This window comes from Strigops habroptila, chromosome 1 (genome assembly GCF_004027225.2).
Source record: "Strigops habroptila isolate Jane chromosome 1, bStrHab1.2.pri, whole genome shotgun sequence".
NCBI classification, from domain to species: Eukaryota; Metazoa; Chordata; class Aves; order Psittaciformes; family Psittacidae; genus Strigops; species Strigops habroptila.
In genome coordinates, this window is record NC_044277.2 from 126,846,915 (window position 1) to 126,868,608 (window position 21,694).

The 21,694-nt window shown below is 38.3% G+C and overlaps 1 protein-coding gene across 3 annotated transcripts in view; it reads right to left on the minus strand.

Moving 5' to 3' along the window:
* The window catches only part of ETV1 (ETS variant transcription factor 1), a 65,850-nt gene that overhangs the window by 3,272 nt on the left and 40,884 nt on the right, over positions 1-21,694 (minus strand). For all 3 annotated transcript variants that reach the window (XM_030500637.1, XM_030500647.1, XM_030500658.1), the window contains 4 exons: positions 11,690-11,758; positions 9,206-9,274; positions 5,969-6,138; positions 2,132-2,233 (listed from right to left, as the gene is read on the minus strand). In XM_030500637.1, coding sequence (XP_030356497.1) covers positions 2,132-2,233; positions 5,969-6,138; positions 9,206-9,274; positions 11,690-11,758 — 410 coding nt within the window. The remainder of the gene's footprint in view (positions 1-2,131; positions 2,234-5,968; positions 6,139-9,205; positions 9,275-11,689; positions 11,759-21,694) is intronic.

Consider the following 21,694-nt stretch of genomic DNA (forward strand, 5'->3'; position numbering starts at 1 on the left):
TCTGAATTTCACTTTACACAGATTGATTCATACTTACGTATAAAAGCACTTAAGTTATAGTGCATGCTGATTGTACAGGGACAGTGTAAGCAAATACGTAGGCTAATATGTACTTAGCAATTGCTCATGCAAAGCTGGGACATTTGGATTTGCTTACAGAGGGGCAATGTGTCCAAGGATCCTACAGTTTCCCCTTATTCAGAAATAGCACTAAATGTCTCTGCTGCATCTTCCTGGAAGCTAAATACAGGTCTTATTTAAAAGAAAAAAAAAAAAACCAAAACCAAAACGAAACAAACCAAAACCTGATAAACCTGCATGCTCATGGTTTATCAAGAATATTTTAAAATAAAGGTTGTATTGTCTGCTTCGTGCAATTCTAGCTAGCACAGCATTGGAAGTGAGTGAATGAAGGTAGCAGAAGTGATGCAAACTTAAATCTATTCTTATTGGTGCACAACAGTCTGAAGCACCTCCTCAAACTTTCAGCTAATTTAGTCTACAAATAATGTGAAGTTTTAGTAGATGCTTTATCTGCAGTAGAATTTTTTTTTAACAAACGCATGTCAGCAAGTTTGACAAACTGATGGCTGCATTCAGAAACTGGGCATTTGCATTACCTGTTGTCATTGCTATACTTAAAAGCGGAAATATGCGTATATAAACCTTGCAGTAAAGAAATCCACTGTGAATCTACAACCACCATTACTTTCTAACATACACTAACTGGCCAGATAGGGTGACCCCAGAGCAAACCTCAAGCATTGCTATGTTAGAAAAATAAGCACCCAAACTACCTTTTAAAATGTGTGGTTAATACATTCATGTAGATAGTAAAGTAGTTTAAGAGGTAGTAAGCTAGGTGTCAGAAGTATTTGTAAACTTTCCATATGTAATGGATGCGTGGGTTGGGCAGCATTATCAGCCTTATGGTATTCCTATTCCCACATTTTTCAACTTATTTCACTCTGCTACTTGTTCTTGCCTCCATGCTACTTTGAACTGTGCCCAAACAACTGCCTACAGAGCTGAGCTGTAACGTGCTACGGGGAACCCCTCTGCCTGAACACTGCCCAGCAAAATCAAGCATTTCTGATTCTCCCTGACCCAGGGAGACCCAGTCGCCAGTCTGCTTTACAGAGACTCAATGCACAGTTATGTGACATACAAAAATGGATGGGGTGCTGTGCTAGTGAAGTACCATAAATCAGTACTAGCCCAGACTGTCATTGACTCCTGGACAGTGAAAAAGGAGAGCACTAACAACGACCCCATAATCAAAGCGAAAGAAATTGTAACAGGCAACTCCAAACCCAGACTTCACAAAACCTACTGGAAAAACTACCCAGTAACTTGAGCAGAGAGCACTGCTCCATTCATCGCAAATGGCAAGTTCAAACATGTTACTCATCACAGGTCACAAAACTAATGAGAAAAGATATGGATCAAGCACAAGGTGTTCATTATGATCTTTGATCACACCTGCCAGTTTTGTAGATGCAGCAGAGGTCTCTCCTATTGATTTCTCAATCTACATAGTACTACATAGCAAGATTTAAAAACATACATGTAAATCAGCAAGCCACAGTAGAAGGACGGGCTGAATACTGTCAGCAAGACCAGACTGTTATATATAAATTATTGTTAAATATTTCTCATAATTCAGCCTATTATAAAATATTAAATTCCACTTAAAAATGGTATTATTACAACACAATTGGTAAAATATTAAAGTATTTTGTATGTTAATAGGTATCATTTTTCTCCCCTATCTTGCACTTACCAGAGTACCCAAGTGCTGGCCAGCTAATTTAGATCTGCAAAAAATTATTCACACCATACTCTACTGTTTGCCTTTCCCAGGTGTCAGGAAGCTCTTATGGATATTTCTGAATATCACCTCTTTCCCTATAATCATTTTGTGCATTGTGTGAACTAAAACCGCAGACATTTTTTATATAGAAAAAAAAATCTTGGTGAATATACTGGACCTGGTAGGTAAAAAAGGCTTAATGTTTGCCTAAATAGATGAAAAATCTACCTAAGCAATGCAGTTACAAATACTCCTAATTAGCAGAGTTATGGATTAACATGCAACGCTGGTGAAATTTAACACAAATTAGCTACTCACCTTTTGCATGATTCCCTTTTCATAATAATAGCGAAGTGATCGGCTAAGTTTATCATAGTTCATAGCTGGCCTATTTTTCTGAATCCCCCAGCGACGTGCCACCTGTCACAAAAATGGATTAGCATTGATTCGTTAAATGCATTTAACAAGCAGATCTTATGATCAGATACTTTATTTGGAGATGAACAAAGGGGAACCCTGCAGGTGCAATGAACAAATACAAGAGAAAAGGTTGCCATGACCTGAATTTCTCATGTACTACTATGATTTTTAATTGGACAGAGTCATCCACAAAACTTGAAGCAGACTTGCTTATTTGCAAATACGGTGGAGGACTGGGGAGGAGGGACAAGGTGTTGTGTGTGTGTTTTAATACAGAAAACCAATAAGAAAATAAAGCCACATAAAGAGACTATAGACAAAAAATATTTATCAAGTTCCACCAGAAAACTTACATAAAAGATGCAAACTTTTCTTTAGCTTGATGCTGTTGAGTAATTGTACTATTCCTGTGTTTTCCTTGCTGTCAGAAGACCAAGTTACATGAAACACACATGCATACACACTTAGTTCATTAACTAATACAGACTGTACTTGGAATGACAGCGATAGTGAGATTATTAGGAGATACAAGTCAAAAGCCAACTCCCAGTCTTAAGTGTTACTTCAGCAAAGAAAATGAATTATCAGAGGAGGTGGGGTAATCACTTGGAAAAACTATATCGCACTATGAAGAACGGGACAGAAACTTCATAGTTGCAGTTGTATAATTTCCCTTAAAAAATAACAATAAAAAGGGAGTTGCAAGCAACTCTTGAAGCCACTCCATAGAGAACAATATGACTTATGCTCCGACTTACGATTTCTACTTGCCTCTATACTTCCTGTTTTATTGCCAAAGGTAGTTTTGGACAAAGAGACCTTTTGTTTAAAGAGCTTAACTGCTTATTCCCCACCTGAAATCAGAATTGGCTGCTGGCGACATTTCAGTTATTGGCTGTACAAATGACTATCATGTCACCAGAGGGACAAAAAAGTCAGAGCTGATGAACTCTTTAAAGCACATTTTATAAAAATGTTTGAGGCGCATATGCATACAGCTCTGGAAAAAGGAGAGAACAGCCAAGCAGCTTCTCTGCAGAGTGCTCTACAAAACCTTCCCATAGGTGTCTGGAGCCTTTTGATGCAAACCACAGACAACATGCAGCACTGAGAATTGAAGGGGACTAAATAACAACAGCAAAATCCATGACTTTGATCTCCGTCTGGACAATAATTTTTAAAATTTCTTCTGAAAGCATTATTTCCTTTCAGTGGCGCAGCTTTTCAGGCTTATGTAAATTATCATGGCCTTGCTAAATCCAGCTATGTTATAGCTGTATTGAAACATACCTCAAATCATGTCAATTTATTCCAGCTGTAGATTTGGGCTAGATGCATAACCTTGATTTGCCTACTCATTTTTATAACATATGCCTACATCACTCTTTGTTTATCCTATCAAGGTTTTTTTTTTTTTTTTTATTAATCAGAGTCCTAAAAGTCCACAACACCACAGGCTTGCATAATAAATCAATACACAGTGAAGACAACTAACAACAAAATAATGGTTGAGAATATGTTATATTGTGTGGCATTTTGACATCCCTAAATAAGCAAGCAGGTCCAGAAATAGTCTTGGTATGCGAGTCTTCCTATCCCTGAATGGCACAGAGTAAGACTTCGTAAATGCTGTGGAAGGGTTTCAGGCTTCTAGCCTTCCATTCCACCTTCGGGCTGAAGGTTGCTGTCTCTGTGACAAAGCAGCATAAATGGACCTACACCTAATTCTTAGCTCCACGGCCCACAGTTACCTACTTCCTGAATGAACTACAGTGCTAAAGGAGACGATACATATTCGTTTTTATTGTCACCCTTTCTACAAGGGCATAAACCTCCAGAAAGGGATGGGATGGAAAGGACATGTCATTAACATCCTAACCTGCCACAGCTGAACCAACAAGCTCTTTGACTTCACGTCAATTTACACCTGGCAACCAACAGAAGTGTGCAACTTCCTATTGGCTATTCTTATTTTAATTGACAGTTGCTGTCAGATCCATGACATTCATACGAAACCAACTTAGGCCCCTTTGTACTCTCTAAGAACAGACAGAAGTGAGGCAAGTTTCAAGTAGCCTGCCTCCTCCAGATTCTGGTTGCAGTGCTGCTCAGAAACACAAAGCAACTGCTACAAAGACAAACAGATGATCTGGTTAACTTAAATCAGAATATCCAGCTCTTCAGGGAATTACACAGTAAGGAAACCTTAGGGGTTTGCTTTGCTACTTTTCATTCCTTAGCTAATAAAATATATAAAGTTTTTGCACCATCTGCTGGAAACCATTTTTCAATAAAACTCTTCAGCATTGAAAAACTTTGGATATACGTTAAAGACAAGACAAAACAAAACTGGTAGAAAGTACTGAGAAGGGGATAAAATTAGATACCTTATTCACTGAACTCAGACAAAAGCCTTTCCAAAGATTTCACTCTGTTCCAGGCCAGGTCACACAACTACGAAGTCCATGGAGGCTACTAAGGCTGCAGACTTATCAGCAAAGTTTTGGTAGGAAATGGACTAAGACTGTTCTGTGGTTAAATTCTCAGATGCACAATGCCAGGATCTGCCACAGTGACCATCACTAGCGCTGGAGATGCTCAGACAAACAAGAGCCAGCACACGGATCCTTGCAGCAACCTCCCCTCTGCCAGATCATGTCAAGAAGCAAAGGGCCATCGGTCCTGTCGCCATCCCCAACTACTCTATCACCCCCTTAGGGCTGTTGGCACACGATGTAACTTAAATGCAAGAAAGCTTTCAGATTGCTTATGCCAGCAGATGGATGGCAAACGGCAGAAATAGCTGGTGGAACACACAAGCAGCCTTACACCCCCAAACATTCCTACTCAGCTCTATCTCAGAGGGGATCCTGAAAGACAATTTGCTGCAGTCTCCTCTATTACCCAATCCTGTCCAAGGTGCAAAAAACTAAACCAGAATGATACTACTTTTTGACAACCCTACTCAAATCACCCGAATCAGTATTTCAATAAAATTCACATGCACACAATTTTCCAACAGTTTCCATGGTTGTTTAGATCACAGGATAGATAATGTAATGTTACCTAGGTCCAAAAAAGTTTACTTAATAAAATGTGCAATTTATTCCTGTTTATCACACAAGTGAAATAAGTCATGCTTCAGCAAATGTTCATGAATACAAGTAATTTTAGCTACCCCATGAGTCCTTCATGCTTCAGGAGAGCTGTGCATGTGCTTGAGTGTTTGCAAGCCTAGGATCTAAGCGCGCGCTAAACAACCGAAGGATACAGATAAGCAGAAAGACTGAAGAAGACCCTAAAAAGAGGAGAGTTTATATAATTTTGATGAGATTTTACTGCCTAACAATCTTAATCTCCTAAAATTTCCACATTCTTGCAACTTCACATTAAAAAATATTTGGTGTTGAAAGACTATTCAGGGACAAGCTCTCGAAGGATTTTGGAACATGGCTATTCATGAAAATCCAGGCCCCACAATTTATGCCGAGTACTTCGTAACTCCAGCACTTGCAATATTTTTATTATTTTGTGGGACTAGGAATCAAGTTTATGCTTAACCATGGCTCTGTCCTAACTGAAATACTTCCCCTGGCAGTCCTTTCCATCATCACCCTTCTAGAGTGCTACTGAAGCAAAATATTGAAGGAAAACAAGGCCTAAGTCCGAAGGAGCACTATTACATTTGCAGGATGGGACAGTGGATGTCAGGGCATGCTGCCTGGCCTAACCTACCTCCTCCGGCTCAATCAGCTTGAATTCCATGCCTCGACCAGTCCACGCTATAAAGTGAGAGTTTGATGGATCATCAAGAAGAGCTACCAAGAACTGCCACAGCTGAAGCGAGCCTCGCCGTTGATATGTGGGTCCCTCGCGGTACATGCCTGGCTCCTGTTTGACATCACCTGAACAGAATAGCAACAACGTTCGATGAACAATGCATAAAATGCATCAGCACTCCGCTCGTCAGATAAACCAGCAAAGCAATCATTGGGGTTAATAAAACAGAGGGAAAGAATTCTTACTACCCAGCCACCCACAAATGCAACATTCCCCTACCTGCTGTTAAACACTCTTAAAATAACATATTAATATACGAAAAAGCACCTAAATTCAGTCATGATTTATGGAACTCTCCCTAAGCCTATCCTCATTTACTTCAGATACATGCAAGTCTCGCCTGCAAACCATTTTGCAATATCCTCTATCTGCAAGAGCACGAACTATTTTTGTAAGCAACTCTGATGTCTTAAGAACTGCATTTGTGTACTATACTTTGCACAAGCCCCAGTTTTGGAAATGTAATGTATGCCTCATAAAGCTGCAAAGCCTTATTGAGAGAAACTTCTTTTGCATGCAAATGCTTCTAAGGAAAATTTGACAAAGTATTTGACTTGGACTTAAACAGCATGTGCTTTATGTATAGGTATGCAAATCCTGCAGATATGCGAGTTCCTCTGTGGCATATTGGACTTGCATATAAGCACAAGTTACTTTTACTCGTATCTACATAGTAGATTAGTATTCCTTAGAAAAGCATAAGTTAATTTTTCTAAAATTTCAAGTCCAGAGGAAGCTTTTAAAAAACAGTAATATTCTGCTAGCTGTTCCACAAACTGCCAATGAAAAACCATCCTGCTACATCCATACTGTGTCTCTGCTGTTTCTTAATCATATTCATACTAAACAACTCATGCAAACAAAAACAGCTGAAAGGTGTGATGCTGAAGCAGAGAGGTTTTTTTTTTCTACACACAGTGACAGCAATTCATGATATGCTGGTAAACCTCCTCATTTCGACTACCAGAACAGCAATACCCCCGCAATAAGCAGTGTGACCTGTTTAATACGGAATGCCACAACTTCACATTTGACCACAACATTAGAATGCTCTGATGGCCATCACGGAACAGATTCATGTAGTGAAAGAAAGAATAATAATATCAAAAATGGAGCACTTCCTTTTGTAATCAGGAAAGGAAATTGAGTCAATAGCTGTGGAAAACAAATAAATTAACACGAAGCTTTTTAGTTTATGTAAGGCTCAAGTTCCAGTCCTGAAAGGCCTTCTTTTTCAAGGACAGGATTTTTTTAATGATAGCTGAGCAATGCACAAATAGCAAGTGCTGTATTAGAGAGGATCAGATTCTTTGCCTGTGCTGATCTTTGATTTCAAATGAAGCAGCTCAGAATCTGCTTCTGAAACATCAAGACTACTCCTGGGCTTATTCCACTTTTGCTTTACTGGCCAAAACACGATGATACATCTGCTGTTTTTTCCTCAAAAGTCCTCTTGCTACTAGTATAAACACAACTACTTGTACCACAACATCTGTCTTCTAGAGTACAAGGTGTTCTCTCAACGGACAGTCATAGAAGCTAGCAACAGACTACTTACTTTGCAAGCACTCAAATATTTCCAAACATTACCTTCTTGTACTTTATTTTTACTGCTTTTCCATTTTCATTCCCTTCCCTGTACAAAACCCAAACAAATGAAAAGGATTTTCAAGAAAGACATAGACAAAATGCTACTCCTGGGAGTTTTAACTTCTTGTAGCACAAAATCTGATCCCATTCCCATAAATGTAAATACGAATTTTCCACTGGTACTGAAAAAAGATCAGCTCCACAATCATTTCTGGGGGAGGAAAAATGCTGACACAATGTGCTTTAAAAAGGAAAACTAAAAACTAAAACAAAACCAACATACATTCCAAAGCTGGAGTATAAAGCAGACATTCAATAAATCACCCTTTCAGTGAATGTGTCAATCCAGTGACAACATAATACTGGATTGAGCAATCTCCAGTTAGGTGTAGCGTTATTTAAAATCCTTCATTTATTTCTTGCTATTCCTTTGCTATTCTTGTAACCCTGAAATGCACATGGTATCTCTGTTTGAGGGATGTGAAATTCTTCAGCTTACTTTCATTTTAGAGTCTCCTGTTCTTCAGCAAACACAACAAATGCTGCTAGACGTGCAGTAGTTTTGTAATCCATGTAAGTGATTCTCAGGGAAAAACAAACAAAATAAAGCAGGACAAAAACCCTAAGAGTTTTCCAGCTCGACTTTTAGCTATGGTCAGAGAGCTGTTCACAAGTTTATCAGAAAGTTTCTAATCTTTCCTGCTAAAATAAATAAAGCTGGACAGACATATACTAACAAAAAGAAGCCACTCTATCAAATTTAAGTAATTGGTCTCCAAATTACTTCCCAAAGTTGCAGACTAACAGAGTCACCGGCAAGAAATACTGAGTCCATCTACTTTGTCTATAATGAAATAAATCTGAAATCAACTGAGTTACACCAGGAAACTGATTTTACATCAGAGTAACTGAGAATAATTTGGGCCATTTATTTTAATTGACCTCAGAATCCTTCTTGGAAAAAAAAACCAAACTGTAGTAATGGGTAGCATAGTGAAAAGATCATTGATTTGTTATCAATCCCACTGAAAAATAAGACACTAGAACAGTATTTAACCCAGTGCAAATACATTGACACAAACACAAAAATGCCCTATACACTCACTCCCCACTATTCATTACTTCACAGACAGCAAGACAAGAGGCTTACTCCTCAGTAAAACCAAAGCTGCGTCTTTCTGCAACGTTTTGTTAATTATAAGAACAACTTTCATTAAATCTCAAACAACAAGCAGTATGTGATCATCAGTGCAATGGAAATCCTCCTATTACTTCACAACAGTGCAGGAACTGAGTTCCTCTGCCACAACTCTGGATACAGCATCTTTCATTGGCAAAAGTCAAACAACATCCTATTGAAGAGAAGACTTTGGTTTCCAGAGACAAAGGTCAGCTTTGGTTGGGCGCACTGCAAATGGTGTGTTAAGGAAGCCTAAATTGGAATGTTACCGAGCTTTTTTGATCAGCAACAGAGAAAAGTCCCTCATCTCTTCTTTTTTCATCTCCTCACACAAGAAAAAGAGAGAGAGATGTCATACATACCGTCAAACTTCTCTGGAACAACGCAAGTGTCATCATAAAACTGCCTAGGTCCTTTTTCATACATACAGCCTGTAAGTTAGAGAAAGAGAGGTGTTTATATAGAAGATGCATGGAGAAAGAGGAGATCATAGGCTTAATGCCAGAGGGAACACTAAGTCATAGAGGAATCAGATTAACATCCTACATCCTTTACACACCGCCCAATCGCAACATTTTGGCCACAGTACAGGGGTGTTTAATTAATGTGCACATTCTCAAAAGACTGTTAATCTCCACCTGCAAAAATGAAAAAGCACCCATTTTTCTCTACGATTTATTCCAAAATGTTAGCCTCATTTCCTGTTTGAACTAGCATGGCTTTGACTTTTAACCATTAGTTCCTGCGGGTCTTCTCTCTGCGAGACTAAGAATGTCCTACTTGGTATTTCCTCCTCACACTCACAGAAGTCACACCCCCACCTTGATGTTTCTTCCAATTAAGATTATTCTGTAAAATTTAATTTGTTGTTATTAAAAGACACTCTCTGCAACTCTGCATTCTTTCTAGCACTCTCTTCTGTATACACTCTCACTTTTCAGTATTATTTTAATGCTTTGCTTAAACAAGAACTGTACTGCATGCCAGTTTTCAGCCTCACCAGTAGTACCTAGCAAGACAAAACATCTCCTCCTCTCCTGCCACCCTATGACCCTCCTTTTGGCTGTGCAAATATTACAGAAGGCTTTTTTGCCACATGGTTGCAATGTTTGGTTGGGCTGGTTTCCCACTGTGAAGCCTAGGAGGAGGAGGCCCATCTCAAAACCATTTTTTCCAATATACTGTTTCCTGGTTTCCATAGGCCTGGTCTACATTCAAGCATATTAAAAAAACATTTTGTTTAATGTGCCCACATTACCAAACAATTCAAATTGCTTTGTGTGACTGCCCTGTCCTGCCCGTTATTTACCACTCTATCTCTATGCCATAAAGTTATCTATTAACTTTGTTCCCTATCTTTACTGAAAATGTTGAATAGCAACACTCCTGGTATCAATTCCTACAGAACTATAATAGAAAAAATCCATTCAGAAATGATTGCCCAGTGACAGCCACTTTTAGATCTGTCAGTTGGCCAGGTCTTAATGTATTTAATGTGTACTTTATTGATACTGCTTTGTGCTAACTTCTTAATCAGAATGTAATGCAGTGGCAAATTGAATGCCATAAAAAGTCTAAGTATACCATACAAGTATCTTTATCAATCAAATGTTTAATCTCAGCAAAGAATAGAATCAGATTTGACATGACCTTTATTCCATAAAATCATGTTGACTGATTTCCAAATACAAACCCCAAATATTTATCAAACATCACTGCTTTTTCTACGTCATTCATAACACTTTTACCACCTCCAAGTACCTATGAGTGCATAACATGGCTAAGATAGGGGAAAAACAATCTGTGCTGTGATTAAAACTCAAATCTGTTGACCTTAGACCTGCAGTTTGTGGATTTTTCCCTGATGTCTTTCACCTCCCTTATCAAACTTCTATACTTCATGTAATTTCATACACCAAGACTGTTATAAATTTCCATCTCCTGTTTCACCCTCCTTGTTAAACACTACCTTTTATTTTTATTTCTGCCTTTATTCCACCCCAGAAGCAGTTGGGCTTTTAGCCAGATCTGTTATCTTTCCAGTTGTGTCTTTTCACTAGTGAATGAAGTCTTACTAGAGGACTCTGATTCATACATCTGTCTGAATTCCCATCAATCTGAAAACCAATTTCCCTCATGTTTGTGAAATTTGCCCCTTAGGAGAAAAACAAACAAACCCTAAACAAACAAACAAAAAATCCTGTATTAGCAAGAAAGATACACCAAAGCAGGGGAGTGGAGGGTACCACCTCTCTTTCAGTAGTCATTTTTGCTTAGTTCTGTTGGCGTTCTGATTTTTAATACATATAAAGTGCTTTTAACTCAGAATTATTAATTCTGACAATGATCTCAGCCCTGCCCTACTGAAGTCACTGAGAGTTTTGGTATGTATCATATGGCTGTACAATTTGGGCCTAAGCAGCATCAAAACACTGCAAAAGTTGTGACAGAAGGAAAAGCCAAAAACCTTCACTGAATTTGAAGTATGAAATGGATTACTTAACAGCTAACTGAGCCTATCACACCAATAGCCTGGAAAATATCACTTGACCAGAATGGGTGAAATGGACAAATTCTTAAGTGTCTCTTCCTTTCAACTGCTAGAGGCCTTGAAAAGCAGAATGAGTAAATTCATAAAAAAGGTTGCTTCTACCCTGATCAACCCGTGGCACTAAAAGAAGCAGCAAAAAAAATCAGTGCACCAGAAACTCAAGACTGGGAAGGGAAAGAAAGATGATGCGAGTCTTCCCAGCAGCAGAATTAAACCAATGAACCCCAAATCCCTCCAGGCTTTTTAATTTTTTACATTTCTCTCATACAAAAGCAATACTTAATAGAAAACTTAACTTCTGTTCTGTTTGGGTGAGCCAGGAAGCCTTCTTGCCTCATGTAAATGGAATGGCAGCTAGGCACTTCTGAAAGGAGAAGACGACAATGCTAATCAAAAGACTGTCTGTAATTAAAAGTGTTCAGGTTATCAATGAGACAGGCTGCAGGCAGAAGAACAACAAAAAGGATGCAAGTTACAGCGAGGGGAAACTTGTCAACACACAGTCAGCATTTCAGAGCAGCACGCACAAGGCATGGCAGAGAAGGAAATCATAATGTGAGGATCATAGATCCTATCTAATACCGGCACTTGAACTCAAACCCTTACTGTAATCAACCTTGCTAAAAGATGACTCCCATGACAATTACACTTTAGATGACAGAGCAAAAAATCCACAGAAGACTACTAGTATTTTAAACCCTGTACTTTTGTTTCTATGTAACTAGTGTGACCTAACATTTTTCATCAATTACACAGAAAAGCCTGCCAATCACTGGAGACTTATAAACTCTACATTAACGCAAGGAATGTCAGGGTGACTTCAGAGTAGGATATTGCTTTTTAGGGTTTGGTTAAGGATTTGAAGGGTTAATGAAATTTTCTGCTATTGCTAAGCATTTAATCTCGGAATTCAGATGCATCTATTTTACCCCCTGCTTGTACATCCTTCAACAAAAAAAGACACACACCCGTCCAAAAAATTACTGTGCACATTCTAAGTAATACAGACATTCATTTGCCATTCCCCACCTCTACTCAAATCTGCAAGAATAATAAGAAAAAACAAACAGAACTAATGAAAATGGTGTACTTTAAATGTCTTTCCATTTTTAACCCATGTCTTGCGCTGTACCCAAGTAGCCACATCCTGTGCACAGGGACTTGCAAACAGAAATACACCATAAATGTTTGCCCTTCCAGACTACGTTTAACCCACTTCTTGGATATCAAAAGTCCTGCTTAACAAAGTCTATTTGATCTTGTGATAAACTCCTACCCTAAGCTATGCAATCTGTTACCAGTAACTTGTAACTCTTTAAGAGATGCAAACAGAGGTCGAAAGAGCAGACATTATTTTTCCAACACTGCCTACACACTCTTTCAGACTGTGATTCCAAATTTCACTGTTCACTGACTAGTGATGAGTATCAAAGATCTGGCAGGATAAGAAAATGAGGTTTTACACTGACTTCACAAAACAAGTGAAACACGGGGCATTAATAATAAGTTTCCTCTAACAGTCCACGGTCTCTCTTCCACATCTGTGCTGAACTCTTCATTACCTCTTCTCTCGATGAAACGCCCAGGCCTGCCTCCTCAGGCCCCGAGAATCTCTAACGTCTCAGGCAGCTATTCTGAGCAACCACAGCAATCAGTGATTCAGTGATCACACAAGTCAAGTATAGCTCTGTAGACTAGAAGTCAAGGCTATAAGTAGCAGTTCACCTGCAAGGAATCACTCATGTTACCAAGCAGATTGAATGTTAAGGAGAATGGAAAAATCTACGTAAAAAAGAAGGAAGTTGTAGAACTGAAACAGATGCTATTTTCTATTTTAGGTAAAAAAATCACTAGTATTGGCAGCAAAACCCTTTTTGACTCATGAACTCCACTCTTGCAGAGTGATACAGCAGAGTATACAGAATAAAGAATTATGCGCACATCCACGAAGTTGTGTTCTTAGCCAATTTGGGGTTTCATCTCCCATGCTCCTAAGTCAATTATAATTAACATCTGGAGTCTTTTTAAGGCAAGCATTGTTTGTACCAACATTACTTAATCTTCTAGTTGGCTTGTGCTTAAACAGTCCACAGAGGACCGAAAAATATAGCAAGGAAGAGTTTATTTCTCGTAAAGTAACTACAGTCTTGTTATCCTAAAGTGCTATCAGTTAATTTATGACTATCAGAGTGGGTCAGACTCTAATCAAATTGTAGAAACATTTCCAAAGTGATTATTCAATCAAATGACTAACATGGTTAATTAGGAGCCATAAACATTGCTCTGAAGTTCATCAAAGTAATGACTTGCCCAGAAAAATTACTGCTAATTAAATTGCCTGCTGCTTTCATTTCTACCTTATCTAATAAAAAGTCCAACCAATGAAATTTAGCATTGCAGTTTTAAATTGTACTAAATGCTTGACTAAGACCCAGAAGTATTTTTACAAGCTAAGCGGAGCTACTTCAAAAGAAAACATTTTAGTGCAGAAATTACAGAGCAATTATATGTTTTCTTCTCCTTAAAGCATTGTTTCAAGACAACAAATGAGACAGAAGTAGGCATAAAATACATCCAGTGCAGGATTCAAGTGTCCGAGGTGACCGATTCTATCACCTTTTAGCAATTTTTAGTCTTTGAAAAAACATGTGCCTGGTTTAAGGATGCAAAAGCAGCTTATTTCAGGCTTTTAATAAAGTAATTCACATTTTAAAGTTACATCATCTCAAAAACGGCAGAGTCCCTTTAAAAAAAGAAAAAAACAACCCAAACTAACTAAAAACATGGAGACATAAAAAAAATTATTTATCTTTATTAATTTAAAATACTTAGAGGTCATTTTTCATTGCTCCTCTTGCTAACAGCAACATAGCAGTCATCTTAGAACAATGAATATGGCCTTATATCATGTTGGTTTGAAAACATCTTTTCCCAGTAGGTGTTGTTTTAAAATTACGTGTAATCTAGACACTGCAGAAATGTCTTCTCATCTGGGACTGTCACAGAGAAAAGTACTGGGAATAAGCTCTGCTGTGCCTTAATATAAATACATCCAAGCAGAAAAAGCCCAATCAGACTTCCTCAGGACAAGAAAAATCTGCTACTGAATTTAGCAGGCACAGGTTCTAGGTTTCATTATCGAATAAGACCCTTAAGTGGTCCCTTGGTAAGGAAGTATTTCATATTGATTATCTTATCAGAATTGAAAGGGTTATGTTGTCTTAGCCCTGTATAACTCAAAGCGAGTGAGGAATCCTTAAATCCTCTTTTCCAGTTGTGTTTCAGAGATAAGGACCAGGTTTCAGACCCACAATCACACCCTGCAGAGAGACAAGCAGAATATTTCAGTTCACATCCCTAGCCAGGCAAGACACAAGGAAGATGAAGCCTCTGCAGGCAGTGGGGTGAAGTGACGGTCTTCTGAATGAAGGAGAGTAAAGCAGGAACTGGTAACCTGAACCAGTTTCTGACCTTACACAGCGTTCCTAACTAAAGGACATGTTACGTTACACTGTACCTCTGAATTACTTTTTAGTTCACTTTATCAATATCATCTGAAGATCTAGAGGCCCAGGGTATTGCATTACATATGTGTATGTGCAGAGAGAGGGACTAGGAGACCGAGGCTTAGAAAGCGTGTACAATATGAAACAGGGCAAAGAAGTCAAGCTACTTGCCCAGCCTTGCTATCCGTGTGGTAGCTCAGATGAAAGCAACGGTGCACTGCTGCGTGACTGCCTCATGCAGCGAGCCTGCTAACAAGTCACTCAAATTCATCAAACACTTCAACTCTTATGTGAAATTTGCCTACTTCGCTACAGGTATAAAACAAAATGATGACACTAAAACTGCAGAGTTGGTCCATCTATATAAACAGGCTTAAACATGTTGTGCCACTTGTCTTCCTATAAGCAAGAAATACAGAATGCAATACATGCAAATTCTTTCCTTTTGTGCTATGAGGCACAGAAGGGCATGCCCAAGCCCCTCAGATAGCTGGGACCAACCTAGCTCCCAGGTGCCGCTCACACGGGTCAGCCTGACTCTGTGCCACACACATTGTGAGTATGCCAGTCCTTCCCTCGGTGCCTTGCAGAGCTTTGCAAAGTGCTTATTTGAGCAATACAGGCATTTCTCTGGTACATGGAGAAGTGGCTGGTGCAGTGGGAGAGATTTTTACCAAGTGCAGAGCCAAACACAGCCTTTTTAAAATAAGATGTTCAAAAGCTAGAATGCATCATTCTTCTGGCCTCAAACTTTAAAACATCACAATCACACTGCAAGTAACTTTTTCTGTTCATGGATTTCCAAGAACACTGACAAACTGTTTATAAAAGAGTGCTTCATCCACCGCTGAAACACATTTAGCCTCCGGGTGGAAAGCAGCTGTTTACCACCACCAAGAAGCTCTGACCAGCTAAAGGGTGAAGAGCAATACTGAAATCACTGAAAAACAGATATGGCTTTTTAGGTAAGAAAGGCAATCCTTCAAACCAGATTGCAACAAGCGGCTAAGGTGGCACCAGGCACCCCTAAGAAAAATGCATGACCTGTGTTTTGCAGGGAGAAGTACCAAATGGTTCTTCCTGATCACAAAACCTGTGATTTTGTAAACCTGCAGAACACATTTAGATTAAAACTCGTACGTCTCTCTGAAAAGAGATATGCAGGTAGAAATACTAGAACTAATCACCATCTCCCGGTACTGCAATTGCTGGAGCGTATTTCACAACTCAAATGCTGGTGGATCAGGTTTTAGTTCAACCACCTTTAAAAGCACTATCTCCTCAGAAGTATGTAATTACAACAGAGTCCTACAAATTGGTAAAATCCCAGCAATACGAAAGTCAGCATTAAATTTTCATTAGCATGTTCAGTATGAAAAATGTAAGTACACTGAAGTTACAGGGGTGAAAATAGTCACTATCATCTCCAAAAATCAGTCTAAAAATTAAGTATTATTTTCCCAATTCATTATGCCATTTAAAACATTCAGAATTGAAGGTTTTATTCATCATTTTGTCTGCCACCAGTCTTCGCAGCAGCAATTAGAGGAAAAAAAAGAAAACCTGTCTACGAGAATGTGCACTCGTAGATACACACACATTCCCTTCCAAAAACTAGATAATTATAATTTGTTTTGTTTAATTTCCTACATCTCACTTGACAAAAACCTACCGGAGAACTACATTTGGCCCCACCAGCTCGTGTCTAAGTGGAATTATTACACACATACAGAAATAAAAACCAACCAAAACCTTAAGCAAACAGCTTCCTTTCCACAACTTTGGTTTTTAGATCTATGACAACATCTAATGCATTTTCTGAGACCAGATGTCAACAGCCTGTCTAGGCAATGTGTAACTTTTTATACAGCAGAACAGGAAAACAAAGGCTCATACATTCAGCTCCGAATTGAAATTCCACATGGAACTGATCTTTTGAGCATACTTTAAAATCATGCATTTGCTTTTATTAACCTCAGTAACTGTAAAATGTATTTTAAACATCGCTTCCCTTTGAATTCAACAAAAGACAGCAGTATTTTTCTCTCTCCCTCACTCCTTTTGTTGGTAATCTTACTGCAAAAATGTCTGTGTTGCTTTTTCTCCCCCGCCCCATCCCCTGCCTGTAAAATCGAAGTTGGACAAACACTGCACGGCTGAAGTGACATATTTGAATGGAATTCAGACCAACCAGTTCCTGTTTATGTTTCTGATTTGAGAATGTAGCCTTCTCATTCACTATACATTAGAAACACACCAAGGCCATAAATGGTGTCGGGTTTCAGGCAGGCAGGGCCAAGGAGCATTAATCATTACTTTAAGGCAACTGGCAACAGCAGCAGCTGAGGGAACACTACACCCTTCAGCTCCGCATAAATGGACATTCCAGGGTTTGGCGTGTGTGGGTTGGTTGTGTTGCCTTTTTTTTTCTCCCTTCAGCATCCATTTTATGAATGAAACTTCAGGCTGCACAGAGTCCATTCATATAAAAGCTAGGCTCACAGGGCTCAGTCTCTCGGGATCAATCGGTCTTGGGTAAGGCTGATCTGACTGGTTTAAAGCAGGCTTCAGCCTTCCATTACTGATTTAAAATGCAGCCTGTGTCCATTTGACCTGCGTTAATGCACAAAGAGTAAATCCAGACTGTGCTCTCAATCCTCAAATCAAATCATTAGCCAGTGCCACTTACTGTAACTGTAGATTTAGAGGATATTTATCCATTTCTTTGAAAAACAGGGACTGCAGGACAATTTTTCAGATCGTACTGTCTGCTTTGAAAGGCAAAATAGATGTATGGTCTCCTGCCTATATGTTCACATTAACTTGGTATTTATGTTTTCCTTTGTTCATTAAGATAGTATTACAAAATGAATTCTATTCTAATGACAGATTTCTTTCAGACAGAATGAGTGAATAGAGGAAATCAGCTGACGGAAGCAAGTGAAAAGTTAAAATTCTGCCTTTCACAGCAATCTTCTGAAGCCCAGGTTTCCCAAGCTTCCCCCTCAAAATGCTCTTATTTTCTACTGTCATATCATCAACAGCAGATTTGTGTTTTAAGAGCAAGTACAAAGTGCAGTGCAGCTTAACTCCTGAACGGAATCCATGCTCGTTCACTGAAGCAACACAGCAAAGACAAGCTCTTGAAACAAGAGGGTGAAATACTTTAAACCACAGAAGTGAGACTTGGGAAAACTGCAAAACCAAAAATGAGGAGGGACTTCTTAAAACTGCTGAACTCCAGAGCAAACTCCTATTCCTTCTCCCCTTCTGCCTTTATGCAGCCGGGTTTTAATTTAGAACAACTGTACTGCTGTGTAAAAGAACTTCTTTAGGGCCATAAGGCGATGCAGTTTCGAGATGCACGTACTGAAACACCATATCCAGGAAAAGGATAGTCAGTTCTGTTTCACAGAGAATTTTATAAAACTATGCCCAAAAATACTGCAAATATCTGCAGACTGACAAGGAAAGAAAAAAAAAAAGAAAAAAGGAAAGAAAGAAAAGGAAAACCTAGAGTGAATTTGAGTAAAAGATTAAACAGCTGGAGGATTTATGAAACAAGATCTCAACTACGAGTCACACAGACAAAGAGTATACATGCAAACTGTCTACAGAGATTTAGAGGTGGTGCGTTAATACCAAGGAATTGTTTACGATGAGCCAAAGAAGTGTAGCTATGAGCCAGGGAATGGAACTGATCAAAGGGAAAATTTAGACTTACAATCAAGAAATATTTCTTAACTGTGAAGTCTATTAATCTGTGAAATAATCTTCCAGGAGAATAATTGTAGTAATAATACTTAGCACATTTTCAAAGCACTGTAAAAATTAGCTAGTATAATTAAAGACAGCAATAGAAGCACCATAAGTTGTATCTCTAAATACTGCACTGGTCAATGCACTAGAGAATATCCTGAAAAAGCAAACATCCACTGATTCAGACAGATAAGATCTCCTTTTTTTCCTTCATACTACCGTCTTTAAATGTGTAAACTTTGCTTCCAAGAAGTACAATAGAATATTAAATTGTTGTTTAGAAAAGGAAAGGAAAAAAAAAACAAAAACGCAATCTGCAAATAAATGTACTTTCAAGAAATGTTTTTTTCTCTTGAAATTTTAATTTAAACATTCTCTCACACTGTTCAGAAAATTCACAAATTTAAGGACGTGAGCTGATCTCTAGGGAAGAATGTACTACTATGGATCTTTTTCCACATTAACTCTCATTGATTTTCTTTTCAAAAAACACCACATTAGGAATTTGAAAGGAGTCTTGCTTTCTATTCTGTTCCCAGTCATTAGGTAAGCAAACATTTATAACATAGATGGCAGAATGCTAACAACATCCTATACCTGTAAAAGCAAACTTAAGAGAGGTTAAGAAGTGTCATTATCACAACTTCCTGTGCAACCTTGATACAACTCCTTTGTTGCAAATGAATTATGATACAGCCTTTTGCCTTGGCACTCTTGTCTCTTGAGTGCACAGGTCAGAACTGTTTGGGGGAGAGAAAGCCATGCTGTAAACAGCTTTGCAGGTGGAGCCCCTGCTTCATTTGTTACAGAGGCTGGAAGTTGTGTACTTAATGAGGCAGAACACTTGAAGAAAGGAAAAGATGACCTCAAGATTAAAACAGCTGAATGGTCAATTTTAGGCCCCAATAAAGCCCATTCCATCTCCAACAAAGTTTTCCAAAGTAGTCACGATGGTTCTGCCAGATTTTTCCTATTACATACTTCTTATTTTTGCAGTGTTTACACAGGGACCCTAATCTTCAAATAAAGTCCCTAGGAGCTGAGCTTTGAACATATGTAATACATAATGTTCTTAAGAAATTATCCAGTCCTAACTGGGTACCCAAAATAAACAGGTATATATATCTCTGAAGTATCTCTCTGCCTCTGCTCATCTCTTTTAACAGAGGGGCAGTTCCCCATCCATTCTCACATGCCAACGCAAGGTATTTATTGCTTGTGAAGCCTCAGGAATTTAAGGGATGAGCAACTCAGAAAGCAAGACACTAATAATTCTATCTGGATAGTTAATTCTTTAAAAGTGATGCTACTAGTATTTTGGAAGTAAACTTTGGAAGTGACAGGGAGAGAATTTAAATTTTCTAAGGTCCGTTCAAGAGTATTAATTGTGAGGCTACCCTGAAATATAACAGTGAGAATAGCCCTGCTAATGCCTCTAACCTGCTCACGAATGACTGAGCATTATCTGTTGAAATCTAGATTTCAACAGATAGATTTCTGGCAACCAGTAATAAGTATATGCAAGCAAAAATTCCTCCTCTACTGATCTCTAACACCACTGTCTGACAAATTTTGAAGTTCCCAAAGACATGGTCACTAAAGAACTTTCCAACTAAAACAACTATTTCAATTGGTAAAAATAAAATGTGAGATATAAACTTAATATTTTAGGATGTCATTTTTAAACTAGATTTTTAATATTAATTGATACATGCATATGTAGAGTCATACCTTAGTCTACTTGCAAATGCACTATATTAAGTAGGGAAGATCAAGCCTGAAAAGAACCTGTGTAAAAATAAAGCCCAGAATAGATGGGGTATCTCAAGTTTGGCCTTTTTGCTGAAGTACCTGAATACATGAACTGAATTCTGGAAGTGTTAACTGTACAAGAATGCCCACTATTAGCCCTTCTGAACAAAGATCTTGGGAAGCCTCCTGGAGTATACTCACTAATGATGCAAAATCTCAAAGCACTACATGTCTCTGGGTGCATCTTTGTGCTTAAAGTTGCTAGATATAGCATCAAGTACTAAATACATCCGACCGGCAGCCTTTGGGGAAAGAAAAAAAATCTATGGCAGAAAATAAAGTCTGATTGAACATGTATGATGCACTGTGACTGCTAGAAGTGTGAACATATAAGGAGGAGCTTCTACTCTGTTGACATTTTTCTTTTTCCATTATCTCAAACATTCTGCAATAGAAATTACATACCTGCAATTACAATTACAACTAATTGATCTGCCATTTCCCATGTCATAATTAATGTCATGTTTTAATAGAGTTATAATCATCCCATAATAATGCTTTTCATTCACCAGCTTCCACAAAATATAAAAGTATAGTGCACGAAAGCAATGAACTTTTATGAGGCTCTTTCAGAAACGTCCCAAAAGGAACATCTTCGTGTATTACAATGAACTTTTTAAATATGTTTCTATATTCTTAGTTGAGCTGCAATAAAATACCATGCAAAAAAAGACTTTTCACTCTGGCATTCCTCCTTCCCTGAACATCCATAGGTGAAAAATGAAATCAATGACTCAGTGACAAATACATTATGTTTCCTAAGGGGTTATTTAACATACTCTTAGCAAGGATGGAAAATGATGGTTTCTAGAGAACAGATGGCAACAAGACAAAATATCAACAGACCACAGTTGTTGACTGCAATTTATGGAGTGTACAGATGTGTCAACTTAAATGCAGTGATTCTGAGGCCAATAAAAGTACTTCCTGATACCAACAGATTAATTTTTCATGACCACTGGTTACACAGCTATTACGTTTTTAAAACCTAATTATTCATCAACAAAAGAAACAACAATTTTGCTTGAACGTCATTACTATAAAGTGGAATGCTGATCTTGGTGGCACAAAAAAAAAAAAAAGAAATAGAAAGGTATGACAGGATGGGATACAAGTTTGCACATCTTCCTTTTAGAATAAAATTTCCTGCTTTTTTCCATAAAGAATATTCCAAAGAAAGATAAATGCTAGCAGCCAACCCAGACTTAAAGAAATAGCATGCA